This window comes from Apostichopus japonicus, chromosome 12 (genome assembly GCF_037975245.1).
Source record: "Apostichopus japonicus isolate 1M-3 chromosome 12, ASM3797524v1, whole genome shotgun sequence".
Lineage (NCBI taxonomy): Eukaryota > Metazoa > Echinodermata > Holothuroidea > Aspidochirotida > Stichopodidae > Apostichopus > Apostichopus japonicus.
The window spans coordinates 29,530,029-29,550,541 of NC_092572.1; the positions used below are offsets into that span (position 1 = coordinate 29,530,029).

The 20,513-nt window shown below is 35.2% G+C and overlaps 2 protein-coding genes across 24 annotated transcripts in view; both read left to right on the forward strand.

The window, feature by feature from the left end:
- The window catches only part of LOC139977181 (uncharacterized), a 30,919-nt gene extending 22,371 nt beyond the window's left edge, over window positions 1-8,548 (forward strand). Inside the window, exons 4-7 of the mRNA XM_071986417.1 lie at window positions 2,905-3,175; window positions 3,528-3,827; window positions 5,151-6,889; window positions 7,417-8,548. Of these exons, the coding sequence (XP_071842518.1) occupies window positions 2,905-3,175; window positions 3,528-3,827; window positions 5,151-6,889; window positions 7,417-7,623 (2,517 nt within the window). The 3' untranslated portion in view covers window positions 7,624-8,548. The remainder of the gene's footprint in view (window positions 1-2,904; window positions 3,176-3,527; window positions 3,828-5,150; window positions 6,890-7,416) is intronic.
- The window catches only part of LOC139977164 (uncharacterized), a 371,700-nt gene that overhangs the window by 339,058 nt on the left and 12,129 nt on the right, over window positions 1-20,513 (forward strand). For 21 of the 23 annotated variants that reach the window (XM_071986361.1, XM_071986354.1, XM_071986364.1 and 18 more), the window contains 4 exons: window positions 12,797-13,120; window positions 13,345-13,568; window positions 16,976-17,116; window positions 18,758-18,910. The exons of 1 other annotated variant lie outside the window; for it this stretch is intronic. In XM_071986361.1, the coding sequence (XP_071842462.1) occupies window positions 12,797-13,120; window positions 13,345-13,568; window positions 16,976-17,116; window positions 18,758-18,910 (842 nt within the window). Of the gene's footprint in view, window positions 1-12,796; window positions 13,121-13,344; window positions 13,626-16,975; window positions 17,117-18,757; window positions 18,911-20,513 lie in introns of those variants that run through there. One more of the 23 variants, XM_071986374.1, reaches the window with a different exon arrangement.

Genomic DNA, 20,513 nt, shown 5'->3' on the forward strand with positions numbered 1-20,513 from the left:
GTGCATTGAAATGTCTGTTAATAAATATACCCTAAATAATGTACTAAAATAACTTTCTTATCTGATTCACTGAGCATCACAGTATGAGCACATCAGTAGTACTGAGTTTCTGCAGCCTTGCTCTAAAGGTCATACAGTAGGTCAGTTCACATAAATACCAATAAGATTTTAGAAAACAAATGCGAACACACACAGGTAACTTTAGATGTGGTTTGTAGATTTTCTTTCCTTCCTTACAATATATTTGATGTATATCCCATTAAGCCGATCAGAAGTCAATACCTACAGTAGCTGCTTTGACTTCATTTATTATGACTATCTTCTGTGCGAGTAACCAGAATCTTACTCTCTTATGTGGAGTTCAACAGAAGTCCAAGTCAAGTCAGACTAGCTGTTGGTTACATCTTAAACATAACGTTTGAGAAATCTTCTGACCAAGGCTAGTCTAAAATGACAATTTTAGGATAGTTCTTCTAAAGTCCCTATAAGCAAGGAACCATAGTGCCCTTGGGCTCTTGTTTAGTAATAAGATGAATCCTGCTTTCATGAAGGTCAAAGGTCAGAAATGGGAAATTCTTGTAAAAATGACACAGTATGAAAGAGAAACATGGATGGGTCTCACTGTAGTCCAGCACATGAATATCCCTCAATTGATTAGGCACACTCTTTATCTTTTGATCGTGGTCATAGGTCATTTGAGGTCAGCAGGGACAAAATATGTGAAAGCCTTGTCATTTTAAGCAATGTCTCGATTCGCAACCAGTTATTTCATCAAACCCTTATTGTAGTTTGCCATTTTGGTGTCTCATACAGTTCCTATGCTGAAAGCATCAGGAACCTATATTAAATTTCAAGTTTGCTTGTACAGTAGGTGTATTTGTGTGGGTGTATTACTGTGTCTGCATGTGATGCCTAAACACAAAAAATTTCAAGACTCCAGTCAGTGGGATTTGTCGTATAACAAGCAGCAATGTTTCTTAAACTTTACACATGCAGTTTACAATGCCATCTAGCCAGAGTTTGAAGTGGGAGAGGGAGTCTGATGTCCCCCTGAAAGAGGGGTCTCAGACACAGTATTGTCCACCCCTTGGATAATTCATTTGGGTTAGGGGTTAGATGCAAAATGTGTCTATCAATTCCAACATTCTAACTGCATTGTGCAGTATAAGATTTCATGTTTTTGAACAGACTGTGGCTACAGCCCTGCACATACACCAAAGCAACTTGGAGGACATTCTAGATTAGTTTTGTTAGAAAATGACAGACAATGGCTACAGTGCAGTCCCCTGTACACACATTAAAGCATGTTTACTGTATATGACATCCAACAGGACCAAAACCTTCATAAATATATGTAAAACATCACAAATGTGCAGTGTAGACTATGTACACTTAACAATGAAGCCCTATACATCTCAATACCTCTATGTATTAAGATATATATCGTAATACTTGACAGCAGCATGGTGCTTTGCTTCTTCTGCCACATTGCTTGAGCAATGCTCTTGAAATATTTTCCCTTGGTATTATATGGAATCATTTACAGAATGTAATGTTTTGTAGCCTCAAAGCATTTCAGCCACAAATTATGAGGCAATTATGGCTTCATTTGGTGCATTAATCATCTGTGGTTACATCTCAACTGATATAAGGTTACATCTAGGTGTGCTACAGTTTTGCTGTAACCACCTGACCTACTGGTTCCAGAAATGTTTGCAAGCATAGGCCATAAAGCAATAAAGGATGTTATGCATATGAAGTTTAGAGAGCTATGGGCAAATGTGACCAGTAATACCACTACAGTAGTAGCCTGGAAGTGTCTGACAGTTTCCTTCTTACCTGGCAGTAAAGCCTTGATTTGACAATGGAGTTAGTAAAGTCTAAACAGCTTAGATTGAACTGTTGCAAAGATATCGTTTGCTTTGAAAGTACTGTATATTATACAATTGTGAAATCATATCAAGTTTGAAAGGTCTTTTTCAGTGAGCAGATAGCTAGTGCTCTTTTAACAATATTTTTTTGGGGGAATTGGCTTTAAAGCACTGTACATTATGAAGGATATGTGAGGTTTGGGACTTGGGTGGACATACCAAAGAAGAACATAACAAGTCTCTGACTTCAACGTATATATATTTACAATGAATAACATAAATATAACGAGCACGGATACACAACTTAGAGACAAAAAGTAGGAAAGTGAAGTGGAGGCACACGCCTCGTGTACTGCTTATATATCACTGGTTGGACACTTCTGATTGGTCTACTCGCATAACATGTACACGTAACAGTTTTACATAAAGTTATGTAACATCACATCACAGGATAAACATATTGTTTGTCCTTAAATCACTCTGTAAATTAGAATAGATCAGTAATTACATTTGCACATTACACTGTGTGCATTGAAATGCCTATATAAACAAATATACCCTTGATAATGTACACCTACAATAACTTTCTTGTCTGATTCACGGAGCATGAAAGTATGAGCACATCAGTAGTGCTGAGTTTCTGCAGCCTTGCTCTAGAAGTCATAGGTCAGTTCACATAAATATCAATAAGATTTTAGAAACAAATGAGAGAACACACAGTTAACTTTAGATGTGGTTTTGTAGATTTTCTTTCCTTCCTTACAATATATGTGATGTATATCCCATTAAGCCGATCAGAGGTCAATGCCTATAGTAGCTGCTTTGACTTCATTTAGTGTGTGGATCTTCTGTGCGAGTTCTTATGTGGAGTTCAAGAGAAGTTCAAGTCCCAGAAGAGCTGTTGGTTACATCTCAAACATCACGTTTCAGAAATCTTCTGACCAAGGCTAGTCTAAAATGAAAGTAATTGATGTGATTAGTTGGCAAAGATTTACTAAATCAATGGATTGATTGTTGTTTCTCTCTTCCATAGGCATCCATCTTCACCTTCAGCCATCTCAAAGAAGAACTGTCTTCAAAGCTTACCCAAACTGACTGTGGGAAGTTAGGCCGCTACTTTTCACTACCACCCGATCAAGTGAAGACCATTATTACAAATCCCTCGTACTCCAAGAATTTTCTGCTTGCCCTTGAAGAAAGAGGATTCATACACCCTTCAAATGTGAATCGATTAACTGATGCACTAACTGAGCTGAAGATCAACCATACTCACTTATTAACAGAGACGTACATGAAGCTGAGAGGTAGGCCCCTAATCAATAGCTCTCTGGTAATTGTGTATTTTGCTTCACCTTTGGTACTTACAAAATGCACTTACTTAAAAAGCCATACCCCTGCCCCAACTTGCCCTATACCCCTCCCCCACCCTACCCCCCAGAAAGATCCCACTTTAAGTATTGATACATGGTGGTGATTTACTCTAGATGCTGGCAACCAAAATGTGCACACCAAAACATAATACATATCTACATTTGTACTAGTGAGCAAAAGTCACCCTGTGCCATGATGTGGATTATGCATTTATCAGTGTGCCTGTACGTATCTGTGGATATTTAACAAAACTGGACAAATAATGTTTCACCTTAAACATTTCAGATCAAGAAACTGAATACGACAGATTCCTCGCCGGCCTCTCTGCTCATTTGACATTTTCCATAACAGTGAAACTGTGTGAAAACTTTGAAGTTACTGATAAGAACAAGAAGACAGTTATCTCCAGTCAGAATCCAGGACTTTCCTTCCTCCAGACAATTGATAAGATGGGTATCATTAATCCTTCTGATGTCAGCAAATTAGAGACTCCTTTAGAGGAATATCGTCTTCTCCAGGCAGTAGCTAAGATACACGAATACCAGTCCTTGGTACTTTCTGATGAAACTATGCCACGAGATGAAGGTATTGTTAATTCATGTGTATGTAACAAACTTTTATACCTGGGCACTGGTACAAGTTTCATGCCAGTTTTAAGGAACATTCCTGACTTTAGACTTCATAGCTCGAAAACAGTGAAATACAAAATGTACTCATTATCTAAGAATATTATGTGTGGATTATAGGATATTTTAGGAATATAATGAAGATACTGTATAATATAATATATTATATATATTAGATATAATATATTAGATATAATATATAGATATAATAATATATTTTAGGGATATAATGAATATATATTATATATTAACATCTTATATCTTATATAATATATATTTATATATCTTATATAATATATCTTATATAATATATATATATATACATATAAGGGATATAATAAATATATAATAAACATATGAATATTTTAGGGATATAATGAAGACTTAGATGTGAAAATATGTTTTGAACTGAAGCACATTGATGGAACTCACAGCTTCATAGCATTGTATGTTGTTGAGAAATATAATAATGCAGGTTTTCACTTTAGTATGATGAGTGCATTGTTCTAGTACTGCGTTATCTGGGATGTCATACAGTGACTATACCAACAGGTCTTTCTCCTGTAAAATTAAAGTTATTATATTAATCCTTTGAAAATGTCTTAGTCGTGTCCCAGGAAGCTGCAGTTTGCAGTGTACTCAAATGACTTCACAATTAAACAATGCTCCTAATCATGGAGGAGTCCTACTTTATCAGTGAAAAATAAATAAAGAATTTATAAATAAATATATAATATTCACATTTTAATATTTTTTTTAATATTTTAATTAAAATTTTTAATTTTAATATATACATTATATATATATATATATATATATATATATATATATATATATATATATATATATATATATATATATATATATAAAAACTAAATAAATAAATAAATTCTTTCCATTTATGACAGCAATCATTGTATATTATGAATGAAATATAATAACATCTTGGTTTCCAATTGCTTCAAGTCTGGATGTATGACACTATATTTTAACATTGCTGTTTGTATTACTGAGTAATTTTTAAACTGACTAGCGTGTTTGAGCAATGACAGTGTCTTAGTTGTGTAAGGAGTGAGTTACCTTTACATTTGAAGACTATACTACTGTAGTTGTTAATAAATGTTACCAAAGATACAGTGTTACGAGATTGCCCAAACTATTGATATTAAAGCACACTTGTTTTTCAGTATGGTAGATATTCTTTATATTGTCATAAATTGTGAAACATTTTAACTTGTTTCAATAGAAGTTGAACTGTGCTTTCTGTTTCCTTGTTTTAAAGACAAAGAGAGCTTATTCCTGAAATGCTTACAACAGAAGATGAAGAGTTGGTTTGAAACAATGACTCCTGTCCCCTGGATGAAGTCTTGTCAATGGAAATCTAACGATCTCTTTATAGCCAGCCGCTTAGTCTTAACTAATTCTGGTTCAAAAATATCTAGCAGAGAAGTTGACCGAAAATGTAAGCTGCACTACCTAGATATCTTTACTGATGAAAGACTAAAAGCAGAGACTCGAATCATTCTGGAAGGACAGCCAGGCTCCGGCAAGACAATGCTCTCCTCTCAGTTGGCCTATGACTGGTGTTGTGGAAAGCTTATGGATATCCCCATGGTCATCTATCTGCCCTTGAAAATTGTTGATAGCATGACAATTATTCAAGCTATCAAGATGTTCTACATCCGTAAAGGCATTCCCATCACAGAAGAGGATATTGAGTCTATGCTTAACAGTGATAAGAAGAAAGTCTACCTCATATTGGATGGGTTAGAAGAATACAATGGTGTAACCAAAGATGGAAGTCCCTCAGAGGTCATGAGAGTCATGACAAAGGAGGAACTGTCCAACTGCATTGTTATAATCACAGCTAGGACAGAGTATGCCAAGCATCTACCTCCAAGTCCAATGTTGAAGATAGGAAGCTTCGGTGAGGATGAGAGGAATGAATATATTGAAAAAGTCTACTCTGATGATGTCAAAAGGCAAGAAGAAGTAAAGGAATTGATTGATAATGTTCCATTTATTCTTGATCTTTGTAATGTTCCACTACTCTTTGTGCTGTTAGTACATAACATTGATAGATTAGAAAAGTCACACAAGGTTCAGCTTGACAGGGTTACTCCTTTTGTGAAGGCCATTGTAGACATTCTGTGTCCTATGCAGGATGAGGAAGACAAACATAGTCATCTGTCTGGCAAGAAAACATACATTACATTGGAGGAACTTGCATTTAATGGCCTCTGTAAAGGAAACCAACAATTGTTTTGGCAGAAAGACTTTGTGGATAGAAGTGTCACTAATAGCAGTGCATGGATAGATTCTGGGATACTTGTTGTTGAGGAAGGAACTCCATTTAATTCCACTGATAGGAATCTTCAGACTGACTCAGGCAGTGGAACTCCCCAGACTGATTCCATCAGTGATGAGTCACTGAACACATCTAATGTTACTTCAGAGATGAAGAGAGGGGCATCCCCTGATCCTGATCTCTCAGCATCTGTCAGTCAATCAGAGAGTAAACCAATATTGGAATCGAAAGAGAAAAAATCAAAACCTTTACAGAAAGGAAAAGCTGCAAAATATGTCTCTTTACAGGTTAAATTCCTTCATAAGTTAATCCAAGAGTGGTTTGCAGCACAGTATTTAGCTTTCCTGTTCTGGGGTCGCAAATCAACTGAACACCATTACAAGTATCAATTGTTCAGAGAACACTTGGTTAACATAGACCCAGCTGATCTTCATTATGTCTTGCGCTTCACTTGTCACATCTGTCCTCCCAGCTTTCATGTCATTGCCAGTTTTCTAATGAGAGACTTTAAAACAGGAGATGGTGAGATTCCTGATTACATCATGAACTGTATCTGCCTCTGTTTTGCTGAGTATGATGGTTACAAAGGACATAAGGTCAAGGACATTGTCAAAGAGATCTGTAGAAGAGAATCCGTCAACTTCAGCTCTGAAGATAATCGACTTCTGCTGAGGTCAAAGGTTTCTATGCTCACCTTTGCTTCAAGATCAAAGGTAAAATGTGAATACAACTTTCTTAGCTCAAATACACAGCAAACCTCTGCTTATATCCCGATATCTGTGATACATCATCTGAAGTGTGCATGAATACAACGTTCAATTTTCCAGTGTCAAGTACAGCATCAATCTGTAGGATACAAAATTCAAATCTAGTATGTTGAGATATTGATGATGTAAGTATATGTTACCTCTTGAAATGTAGCTCTCATTCCAGAGAACAAATTTGATCTTTAGTACAAGATCGACCCGATGTACTCATTCTGGTTATATATCAGACTAAGATATGAATTGATCTACAGGTATGATACAGTGACAGATCATTCTGAGATGTGTGAATCATTTTTAATACAACTTTAGCTGATTTTGTGCACTACATGGCACATATTACAATGTTCATATATCTTCACTAGCAAACAAAGTTAATCTTAATGTCTCTCTTCAGGTTTCTAGGTTTATGTTTTCCATTTGTTGGGTACTGATTTCAGGTTGACATACTAAAATATCTGTGAATTATTCTCCAGATTCCAATCAAACGTCTGAAGCTTTCAGATGTTGTGGAAAAAATTACAGAGAAAGCCCTGATCTTGAAGGCTGATGTCTCGCTGGGAGTTTTGAATACCCTGAGGGCTATTGAAGTGAATCGGTGGGACCAGAAGCTGATTGAACAAGATTATAAAGATCTCATTAAATTCATTATCAACAATGAAAAGGTTGAAGTAGCACGGTGAGGATAATTCAAAGTTGGCAAACCAAACTAGAGCTTTCGTTCTATGTGATATTGAAAATAACGATCTATTGCAATGTGTGATTTATAGAGCTAAATCGCTATTCGAAGAACATTCAGCAGAAAAATCTCCAAACATTTGATTTCTTTGAACAATGGGAACCATGTAAAAGGTTTGGCTTTCTCACTGCATCATTGATTTTTCTGACAGTCTGCTGCTACGAGATTACCTAGTCATAATTTACTCTACCCCTTGCTCACTTGTCTTCCCACAAGCTTAGCTCATTCTCATTTGGTGAACTGGTAACCTTTTTTATTTCTGTACCCTCCCCCCCCCCATGACCAGTAATATTGGGCAAAGTCCATACTTTTCATCCTTCCACCCATAGTGCCTAAGAAGTGTTATTGTGGACAAAGCATAATTTGTCTTTTTGATCTGCTTATTATAAAGTATGAAGTATCATTATATATATATTTTTTGTCTTAAAAAATTTCCAGTTAAAAGGTCTACTCTTAAAAAGTGAGTTCTCAACTGCTCTCACTATCAGGAGAGCTCAGATATCTTGGTTCCCCAGTTCCAAAACTGAATTCCTTGTAACCAGCCTACTCAATAGTTATAATAGTATCTGTGAAATGTACACTAGGTTAATAGGTGCCCCCTACTTAACATGAGATCAAAGGTCATTTGAGGTCACCAATAGGAAAATCTTGTGTAAATAGGTGATTCCAAGAGTTGGTCTCAATTCTCCTTTTACAAAATACAATACTTATCATAATATATAATTGTAGAAAACTAAGCATTTTCCTGAAAATTAAGGGCCTATGCCCTCTACGTAATTCTTTCTATGTTAATTTATCTAACAATTGTATTTATTTCTTTTTCTTAATAAAAATCAGCAAAGTGGGAGATATTTTATCGTACATTTTCTTTTTTTTTTTCTCAGTTTACTATTACCAAGTCCACCGGTGGCTGTGAAAGATGAAAAAGATCTGAATAACTTACAATCCCGAAACATTTCAGGTAACATACATTCTATTTCATGAATAACAAGAGCTTTGTAATTAGATGTAACAGATATTCCTCTGTATGTGGTACAATAACTTAGCCTCACATTTTAAGCTGTTTCATTCTAGTCCTGCTTCTGCATAGTGGTAAGAAATGTAGCTCTGTCCAGTATGTTGAAAAAATGTAACTTAAGGCTTTTAGCCCACAAAATGGTACTAATTGTATCAACAGTTAAGCGAGATAGATTATGATAATAGCTTGGACAAGCTGAAATCAGAAAACTTTATTTCATACAGAACTAGACATATTAACAGTGATAGCAATCATCACAAGGAAGTGTGAAGACTGCAATTCAAGAAGGTGTTACATTGTGTGTGTGTGTGTGTGTGTATGAGTGTAGAGCAGTAAAGTAGATTGAACATGATCAGCTGAGTTAAATAAATTACTATAGTGAAATGGATTATGCACAATTAAATAACTGCATTAGTGCTCTATTTGTTCAGGAGGGAGGAAATGTTTTAGATTATGTTAGTGCAAAACGTTGTGGTATTCACTAAGTTGATCGTGATGCAATTTATATGATAAGAATTAGTACCTGTAACTATAATATAACCTGTAACTTTGAAATATTTTTTTATCCTCAAAACAGAGAAATGTGGCAACGTATACAAAAATGTGTTCAATAAAATATTCCATGTGAGAGTGGCTGAGGGTCTTATTGTTATCTACTTATATTCATTTCAGTTGAATGGATCATTGGAGCAAACTTAATTCACACATTAAATGTGACAACTGGAGAATGGACGGTGAGATGCATTATTTTTTTTGGTTGTTGAAATTATTGTCATTCCTTTCAGATTGTGTTCTGATATTCCTTTGCTTAACCAGCAAAACCTCCTCTTTGAGCTTAGCTCTATTCTTGATTCTTTCGTCAAGGCAAAAGGAACCTATGACGTGGTGATGGCGTGTATGTATGTCTCGGCCTAAGAAGTGGTGACATGGGAAAATAAATTTATGTCACTAGTAGTCAACCAATAGTGGACAATAGTCATCCGTTGTCCTGACAAGGGGTTGAAATAAAGGGTGTCCTCGGATGTAGCTAATTTATTAGAAAACAAGTGTGTAAACACAATAACTCACCAAGCGTGTGGTCCACAAACTTCAAACTCTGTATGTTGATAAACGTTACAAAGCTCTTGGCTGCTTAAGTTTATTTGCAATGTCAAATTTTATTTGAGTTTACCTTTGGACAAAATATGGAAACATTGTAAACAAACTTACTGGACATCACTAGCATTGATAAATGTCATACTTGAGTGTTAGGTGCTCCATAAAGCAGCTTTGGTAGAGGTCAAAGGTCAACTTTGGTCAACAAGAGGCAAAATCTGTTGATGTAAACAAGCAGACTCAATTACTCTGGCTGACGAATCACATAGTTGGTATGTGGGTGCCCCTCAGTAAGTTCTTGGTTGCTTGAGTTATTTGGAAATTTCAATTGTGGTCAGTAGATGTCAAATTCCAAATTATTGTCATTTTGATAACTCCAGAAGTCAAAGGATAGCTTTGACGAACTTTACACATGGTATGTGGCTCAACCATATTGAGTACTCAAATGTCACTCATGGTGACAATATTAGCTCCCAAAGTAAAACTTGGATGAACTTCACACTTGGTATGTGGATCCAGCCTATTAAGTATAAAAACGTCTGTGCACAGAAGTCAGTAAATGTTCTGATACACTGTAAATGTGGCAAGGAATATCTAAGCCTCTTGGCTTTCTGGTTATTCCCTAACAAATTATAAAAAAGTATATGTGATTCTGTTGGGTGTGTGTTTGTGAGAGATATGTCTGCTAAAACATATAAACCACCGTGGTATATCAAGCATTGCATGCAGATTTCTGTTGGAAAGCAGTTGGCTGTTTTCATTATTGTGGTGGTCAGAGGTCATCTGAATCCTATATAGTGTTTTTTTTTAGTGTCAGTGAATCTCATACTTGGTACAGTAGGTAGGTGCCCCCTCTTGAATATTATCCTTGTAGTAGTTTTGGCAGGGATCATATGTCATTTTAATGTCAGCAATTGTCAAAATTTATTCTAAAGCTAAACAGGAAAATATCTCTTATTATATAAAACATCTGACTTTTTAGCCAATATCAGAAAGCTGTTTGGTCTGGATTTTGGATCATTGTGTTGTATATTGTAAGTTCTTTTAGTGATAAGTGATTATCAAAGTATTCTGATGTATTGGCAAATAGAGCTTGAAATTTGTGATATCCTAGTTTTGTTATAAGTTTATTGAGTTGACCTACATCAGCAACCTCATTAAATAAACAAAAAATATGACAAGGCATCATGATGTAGTTTCTATCAGGTTTGTTTGATTTTTCACCATTGGTATTTTTGTCTTTTCTTGTCTGATGAAATCTTCATTTAGATGGAATTTAGATTACCGGGGAGGATGTCAGCAAAATCATCATCACTGAAACCAATCTCTGGTGAGTTTCTGGTATTGATAGGAACAATCATTTACAAACTTAAAATGTTTATTTAACAAGAATTACCAGTATTTGCAATGATTCACAGTGGTAGCTAATGATGAACTACTACAATCAGCATGTAGTAACTAGTGTTAACATCAGGTTAAAGAAACAAATACTGAAATAATGGTGTCAGTATGGCTGCATGGTATCAAGGACACAGAGGAACAACCACCCATTAATGTTTAATTAACAAGGATTTCTTTGTTATTGTCAAAGCAATCCGTGTAACTCTAGAATAAATGCTGAAGTACATACAATAGCCTGTAATCACAGTTTAAGCTGGCATACATATTTAATTCTTCACTCATTATTGGATTTCTGCTGATGAGTGAAGGTACTTCATCCTCAGTATTGTTATTGACGTTCTTTGCACCGATGGTCCTACAAGCCCTTTCCTTTCATTACATTTTACTAACTGCGCAATAATATATTTGTGTGGGGAGCAAACTATAGAGGCTGACCTTAAAGTAAAGTTAGTACAGGATCAATCAACTTTTGAAAACGTTATAACAATACTAGTCTTTTGAGACTGTTTTCTTCTATCCAAAAAGTGTTATTTTCTTTTACCTCAGATAATTGGTGATTTTCCTATGAAATCCTATTTGTGTTCTCCTAGTTTTAAGAAACCAAAGCTTTATTTTGACAACAAACTTTAGTACATTGAGAAATTCAAATTATACTGTGCAAAATAATTATAAATCCTTGGTTAGTAGGACTTGAATGTCATCATAGCATAACGATAGGCATACCAGTCTTTGCAGTAAGATTAACAGTGGTAGCTAATGATGAACTATTACAATCAGCATGTAGTAACTAGTGTTAACATCAGGTTAAAGAAAAAATACTGAAATAATGGTGTCAGTATGGCTGCATGGTATTAATGACACAGTGGAACAACCACCCATGGAGCATGGGAAAGGGTAAACCACCAAAAGGGTTTGCTCTGAAGAAAACAACTATCCACATCATTGTCTTAACTTCTTTACATGCATGATGTAGTTAACTTACTGTTAGTCATTCCTTAGAAAGTGGGAGGGTGTGCCTATACTCTCATGTCAACTTTGCCATTTCATAGTTATGTTCCAAATAATGAGGTTTTGTCACAGTAGTGCTGAGTATTACATTTTCAAGTTTGTTAGCATTATGTAAAGAATTGTAATACTAATAACAATCTTACTTTGAACAACATCAGCAACAAATATCAATCCTCTGTGAGTAATTTGAATTTGAGTATTTTAAAGAACTATGTGTAATAGTTTAGCTTGTAGACTTCTCTGTTTAGTTATTTAAGTGACAACAATATAAACTTGGAAACTGATATATGCAAAAAAAGATCAAAGTTTAATGCATATGAGGTTGTAATATTTCAATTTATATATATATATATATATATATATATATATATATATATATATATATATATATATATATATATATATATATATACATTATCAATTTTATAAATGGAGGAATAATAGTTTTTGACAAATAAGCACATATATGTGTCCTCATATATTACAAATACTAGCAAAGAAAAAGACCATTAAGGAGAACACTCTTCACTGAAAGCAATATTGTAAAATACTCCTGCTGAATGTCCCTGAACTTGTCTGATTATTTATATTGCAGACAACTTACCTTCCAATCCACTGCAAATGGAGCTTTTGATCAACAAGGATGGAGGAGTGCTAGAGCTTCCAGATACCGGTGTCAGCTTAGAAATACCTCCTGGTGCTCTGGAGAAGGATCAGTTAATCCAGATGAGAATTATTCCGTATAATTTCCAGGGTGATTCTGATCTATCATTCAGTAGTAATTCATCAGTTGTGGTTGAGCTCCTGCCTAGTAACCTGAAGCTACTGAAACCAGTAAAACTGACGTTGCCTCACTGCTTGGTTCTCAAGAAAGGGTGTGAATGGAACGCACAGATATATAGCAGCCATCATGAAGAAGGTATATTTAAATGCATGTGTATCGCTTTTAAATTGATTCCACCTATACAAATAGGTTGTATTTAGTTATGATAGAACTCAGTCTCTTACAGTGTTCAGTCATTGCATTTTGTAGACTAATTCCTGCATAATACAATCTATCTGTCATATAAATGCAACCTATTAGAACTTTTTATTATTATTAATAAATATAAAATACCTTTCTGTTTCATCTGGATTCTTCAGGCACCCAGCCTCTGTGGAGACCTCAGCCGGACACACCTTATGAACTAACTGAGCGAAATTGTGTGATCAAATTAAAAAATTTCAGCTGGGAGAAATTTGACATTGGCGATGAAATAGTTGAAGGCAAACATATTGTGTTATATGCTGCTAAAGATCTGTCATCCACTGAAAGTATAACACAAATTCATGTTGGCTATTACTTGGAACTACCAGGGGGTGAAAAGGTGAGGATCTTCACTTGTTGATATTGGCTGCCATTTGGATTCCTGGGAGATAAAATGGTGGGTTGTGTTGATATTTGCTATTATTTACATTTATCAAGAAGTCAAGATGTGATTTTTGGTTACGATGCTGAAGGTTCAGTAACCTTTGCAATCATGCTGGTGTTTGTGGGTGTTTTTATCTCAACAATCACAGGTTGAATGAATGTTATTCTTGGTAGGTATATTCCCTTTGGTGTGTAGATATGCTCTATTGTTTGCAATTTCAAAATCATGAATATCAATGAGTGGGCGGGGCTTAACATAAAATTCTTAAAATGTCACGATCTCTCCAACTGTATGTCCTATTTTGTTCATTCGTGATATGGTGATGTAACTAATTAGTAAGCACATGTTCTTTGCAACAACATTGTTTGCCTCATTAGTATTTATGTTTGGGTGAGGCGTAATGGGAAATCATGGAAAACAGCTTGTTAAACACGATATCTCAACAAACACAAGTAGAATCTTGGTATAGACTGTAGATGCACTATGATGAGCAGATGTTTTTGCATCCCATCTTATGAATATTAATGTGTGGGCAGGGCCTGCCATATCATTTATGATTTCTTGCCCGAAGGCTCAAGGAATCTATGCGATGGTGATTGGGTGTGTATATGTGTGTGGACGCCCACGGCAAATTGGATTCATACTTGGTACATAGATGCGCCATTCTGAGTAGAAGAACCCATTGATTTTGGTGCTCATATCATGAATAATAATGAGGTCTCGCAGTCAAACGTAAAAATCTTCAAATGCTAATAACTCCCGCAACCAAAATCAGAATTTATTTATACTTAGTTTGAATATGTTGGTCGATAGCGGGTACATGGTTATACATGTTCAATTTGATATTATGCATATTTATTAGGGGGCGGGCTTAAGTTTATTTTCACTAAAATAGCTTGTAAGCACGGTAACTGAACAACGACAAATTGGATTGAAGTCGTACTTAGTGCATAGATGGGCCATAGCCAGTAGATGAACCCTTTTGATTTTGGAGCTCATTTCATGAATAATAATGAGGTCATGGGGTCAAATGTGAAAATCTCCAAATGCTAATAACTCCGCAACCGAAAGTCAGAATTTATTCATACTTGGTATTAATGTGTTGGTACAGTAGATAGTGAGAACATGGTGCTGTAGATGTTAAAGTTGATATTATGCATGTTTATAAGAGGGCATAGCTTAATTTTATTTTCACAAAAATAGCTTGTAAACACGGTAACTGAACAACGAGAAGTTTGATTGAAGTCATACTTGAGACATATATGTGCCATAGTAAGTAGAAGAGCCCTATTGATTTTGGTGCTCATTGCATGAATATAATGAGGTCACAGGGTCAAATGTAAACATTTTTAGAATTGAATCATACTTTGTGTGAAGGTGTTGGTAGATAGCGGGTACATGATAATGTATGTTCAATGTGATATTATGCACATTTATTACGGGGTAGGGCTTGAGTTGATTTTTGCGAAAAATAGCTAGTAAACATGGTAAGTTAACATATTTAGTAGGTAGTTCCACAGTCAGTGAAATAACCTTGCTGATCATATTAACCAACAATGAGAAAGCTTGGGATTATAATCTCAATTGGCAAGAAATCACAATAAGCCTACTGGCTTTCTAGTTAAAAAGTCAATATCTCTGCAACCAAATGTCCAAATATGATTATTACTTGGCATGGTCATGTAACTACATAATATGTAAATGTTCTCTGCAACACCAATTTTACCTCATACTTATTGTTGGGTGGGTTTTTTTTGGGGGGGCGGTCAAAAATGGCTGAAAACACAATATCTTGACAACCACAAGTTGAATCAATGTGATACTTGGTAGATACATGCCCCATCGTCTGTAAATATGACCTATTGTTCTTGGTTCTCATCTCATGAATATTAATGATTGTGCGGGCTTAACATAAAATTTAGTCGATACTGGTATGTTGGTACATAATAAGAACATTTTCATGAGGTCTCCAACTTTATTTCATTAATATTCATCAAATTGCAAGGTATGGCTTTCAAACACAAGACAAGAACCAAATGCTCCATGGTTTGCATCAGTGGCATATTTAGGTAACATGATACGGGGGATGTTTAATTGCTGAGAAATGTCAAGAAAATGCCACGATGGCGACAAATTGCAGAATTTCAAAGTATGATAAATCGGCCAATTGTAAAGCAATGCAACTAAAATCTTCAGAATATGCTTATTTTATGGTGTTCAAATCATACATAAAAATGTGTGATTTTATCGAGAGGGTGCAGCAACAGCCATCCGTGATTTGACTCGGGATGACCCAAATATTAACATGTATGGCTTAACACACCATGAATATGTTTAGGCATCAGAACCACTAAAAAATTGTGTTTTCTGTTTTAATAGCTCACACACATTACTGTGTGTGTGAGGTTATGGAGATCCAGATGTCAAACTCTTCAAATTTATGCAACGACTTTGTGTCTTACTCTTTCTATTTGAAATGTTGTGAGCTTTTGTGGGATTAAACTTTTTCTTTTTGCTCATGAAGTTGAAATAATTTAAGTCATGGTAAGTTTTAGTAGTTCCGCAAATAAATTGTTTATACTATTTGCACACCATTGCCACACCATTCTTTATTTCTGTATCAATTGGGTCAGTGCCAGCCTTCTGTTGAGCTCAGTTAAAGTGATATGATTAGTGTACCCCCCCCCCCTTTGCCCCTTTTCCATACGTGGTATGTGTCGTATGACATGATTTGTCACTACTTTTTTCCAACTAACTGTTGACTGATATCGTTTCCAAAGTGGAGGTTACTTCTTCAGTTAATGGGTTGCGTATTAACTTTCCCCTTCCAGTCATAACTGAGCGCTGTAACTTAAATCGACTAAAGCAAGTGTGATATCGTGGGATGTTAGTGTGTGATTTCTGTCACATACTTAATGGAAAATGTCTATTGGTTTAATGTGTAAAAGTAAGAAGATCGTTGAACCAACGTGTTTGCAAAAGACGAATCAAGAATGATCTCAACAAGATTTGTGTTTGTGGTTAGATAGTAGATCCTTTGTTAATATATACACATGTCCAGCTGAAACTCAGAGAAAGTGAAAAGAATGCCAAATCAAGCATTAATACTACTACGCATGCACAGTCCAGCCAAACACTCAGTTGTTTCAGGTAGTGTCTGAAGGTGGACGAGTTACAAAACATGCTGGCACCTACACTTAGGTGCCAAATAGGTTCATTCATTGAGACACAAATGTTCAAATGATAAGTCTGGTGAGAACAATGCCTTTTGATGCTCTAGTTCACATATTGATAACTGTAGTATCTTGTCAACTGTTTCTTCTACCCCATTTTTGGTTCTTTTCTCCCTTCTCTGTTTGAAGATTGTCAGCATAAATGAAGTTTCTGTGTTGGTAAAACAGTCTGCAGTATTTTTTAAACAAGGAAAATTGCCCCTGACATGTCATTTTGTCAGCATAGAGCCACCAGATTGGAGCTGTTGCGAGAAAGGAAACAAAACAAAGGTATGGTGGACTCTAATCACACAAAAGTTTAATATTTTCATTGTTTATATATTTTTATAATAATATTTATGAATTGTAAACTATTAAATTTCACATAATTTAGACAGTTCAATGAGCAATATCTGAGTGTGTGAACTGCACGTAACATCCAAAATAGTGAAGAAAGGTAATATTTAAATTAAGTCATGTTACTTCATCTTTACATATTGCAAAATAAGTTAATGTTTGTTTGCAAAATATCATTTATATCTGGCAGAAGATGTATATCAAGCAATATAGCTTGTGATGGATTAAAAGGTACTTTAGGGTCAAAACCCACAAATCCTGAAAAGCATGATGTTGCAGACTGAAGATTGATGGTAAATATCATACTCACAGCCCTTGGTATGTGGCTGCGCATTCTGACTGCTAGGTATTTAATGGTTTTTAAGGAGCCAAACGTCAGCAGAGGTCAGCAGAGTTCAAAATGTAAAAACCATAAACACTGGATTTATCAAGAAACGTAACTTCAACTAAATTCTACAAAATTAAGAAACTAAATTCTGCACATGCATAATGAATTGGGTGTTTTGGTACTATGCAATAAGTCTAAACTTTTTACGGTAGGTTAAAGGTTATCTGAGGTGAAAAGATCTGAAGCCTGAAAACTTTATAACTGCAATATTTAAGAAAGGGAATCTTGTTAAATGTCATACCACGTATGCAGTTTGAGCAGAGTTGTGAGAACAAGTTCCTAACATATATAGTGGAAGCCAAATGTCCTTGTAAGAAAATAAGAAGTTTTTCAAGTTTATATTTGCATTGTGGATTGCTTTGATGATGTTTGACAGGTCTGCAGTTAGCTAAAATAGGTGTCGAAAGCTGTATTAATATGTGTAAGTATTTAAATTGCTAACATTGCAGGTGAATGCAGTAAGTGTACATAGTAGAAGCTAGTCCATTAGTTCTTTCAGAACAACAAGTTGTAGGTTCCTTTGCTAGTAAAGTTAGTCAAAACAAGTTAACCACTTAACCAGTAAACACATGGATTTTCTCTTACCAGATGAAACAGACATGGAATAGTTTCTGAATGTAACATCTTCACATTTAATGGGCCAGAAATAATCAGTCCAGCCCCTTAAAAAATCTAAACTGACATATATCACATGGTGAACACAGCTACTTAGACCTAGTTCTAATGAATATTTCTTCAGAGAAGATCAATTCTTTTCAGTAACATTTTTACACCCCTTGCTTGTTTTCTTTCTAGCAAAAGAAGTAAAAAACAGCTCTTTACCACCAAATTTTCATTTGCTCTGAATACAAGGGACAAGGTTTCAGGTCATCAAATCCCCAACAAGTGGCAAGATATTATCTGCAACTGCAGATCGGACATACATTGTGGAAAGGATTTTAAACAGCTTTCTTCAGAAGTTATGTCAATAATGTATACTGTGTACAATTCCCTTCAAAATCAGCTGTTTGAGTATTTGGGTTTCAAGTATATATCCACTGGGAGGATTTGATTCTTGTTAGTAGTAATTGCCCGTGAAACATTACCCTACCATTAGGTTGGTGTATCAAGCACTATACCATAGGATAGCAATCATTCCTGTGAGTAGTTACAAAAATAATGTTTAAGACTCACCTTTCTCATTTCAGGAAATATCTTTCAAAAGGGTCGCCACTTCCAGGGGAGGTTTCTGCACATTTGTGCTAAACATCAAGGAAGGTATACAGGAGAGGCACAACTGTAAATGTCACTTTGAGGCTGGGCAGGGAGCAGACCTTGTGGAATTACGCTTTATTCTTAAGGTAAAGAATGTTTGGAATATATTACAGTTACTATTAGTTTAATTGGAACATTCCTGTGGTCAAAATAGCTTCTTATAATAGAAGATCTTTCTACTCATTTCATATCTCATACCTTGATTTCCAGAAGGAAGTAGTCTCTTGATTGATATTGAATATGTAATTTGTAATTTGCCTGTAAGAAGGAAGCGAGGTCCATTTGATGAAGGCGGTAGGCTATCAGTTAACAAATCTGTTAAATTAACAATAAATTACTGAATGCAAGTATGAAAGAGAAACTCTGTGTTGAAATTAACATAAATTTACAGTCGTGCCATAGTTTTTATTATTGTCATTAAAGATGTGGTTAACTAAAATCTTGATGGTGAGAAAAAAGGAATGAAACCAGCAGAAACAATAATGATTGAATTACAGGAAGGGTTAATTTAGTGAACAAACTGCCAGAAAAAGCACTGCTTTTTATTTTTAGCTTAGCAATGAGAGGAATGTAATGAATAGCATGTATAATGTACTGGTAACTGTGTATTCAGAGTAAGAACTGAGTGGAACCTAACAAATTGAAACAATTAGATGAAGTTTTGCAATTTTCAAAGATGGAATGAAAAGGTCACAAAGGTCTTACACAGTTATGATGATCAGAAAAAGACATAAAAATACATGAAAATGTTGAGTTTCATATTGTAAACTTGAAATTGTGTCCTTTTTGTTCCTTGCTAGTGACCAGATTGAATCTATCTGATGGAACTGGCTATTTGTTATGCTGTCATATGATATATTCTCCTCATTGCTGAACATGTCAATTGTTTTTCATGTGACTTGAGTCAGACTCGACTCACATTTTTCTTGACTTGTTAATGTGACTTGACAACAAATGAACAGTGACTTGATATGACTTGACTTGCTTGTACAATAACTTGTGACTTGATTTGAATTTAATGGTATTTTTTTAATAGAAATTATTAGAGTAGACACTACAAATTTGTTATAAAAATTGGAAGTAAATACTCTGCCCAATTGAAACAAGTAATAAGTTTATTTGTTCTTACATGTGCATTGTACTTGCAAAGGTAGACACATGTTTTGTATTGCAGAAGTGGCTAAAAATTGAGCATTTTAAACTGTTTTCTTGGCATATCCGAACTTGCTGGATTCTGGTGTGGACTATGAATTTAGTATGGTATTTTTCTTCAGCAAACTTGGCATTGACACCAGCATATCATCTGGGAAACCTTGACTACAATTAAGTTATGTTGAGAATGAATATTTTGCAACTGATAATATTGCATCATTAATATTGTAATGCCCATACCCATAGCATGAGTATAAGGGGCCATTGCCAATTCTAATCGCCGTCATGACGGCGTGTGATCGTCTATTGTCCACTCATTGAAATCAGCAAAGCATGACCACAGCTTGACTGCCTCTCTCTCAGTAATATGCAGAGATGGCGGAGCTTGAGTCTGCTTCCAGGTTTAGAGTGCTTCCACAGGCAGCAGTGGTTGCTAGTTTCCTTTTGTTAGCATTACAATAGGCCTTGCTGATTTAGACTTTTGGATACCGATTGAGTACGCTCTTAAGAACAGCGTTAAGATAAACTTTTCCGACA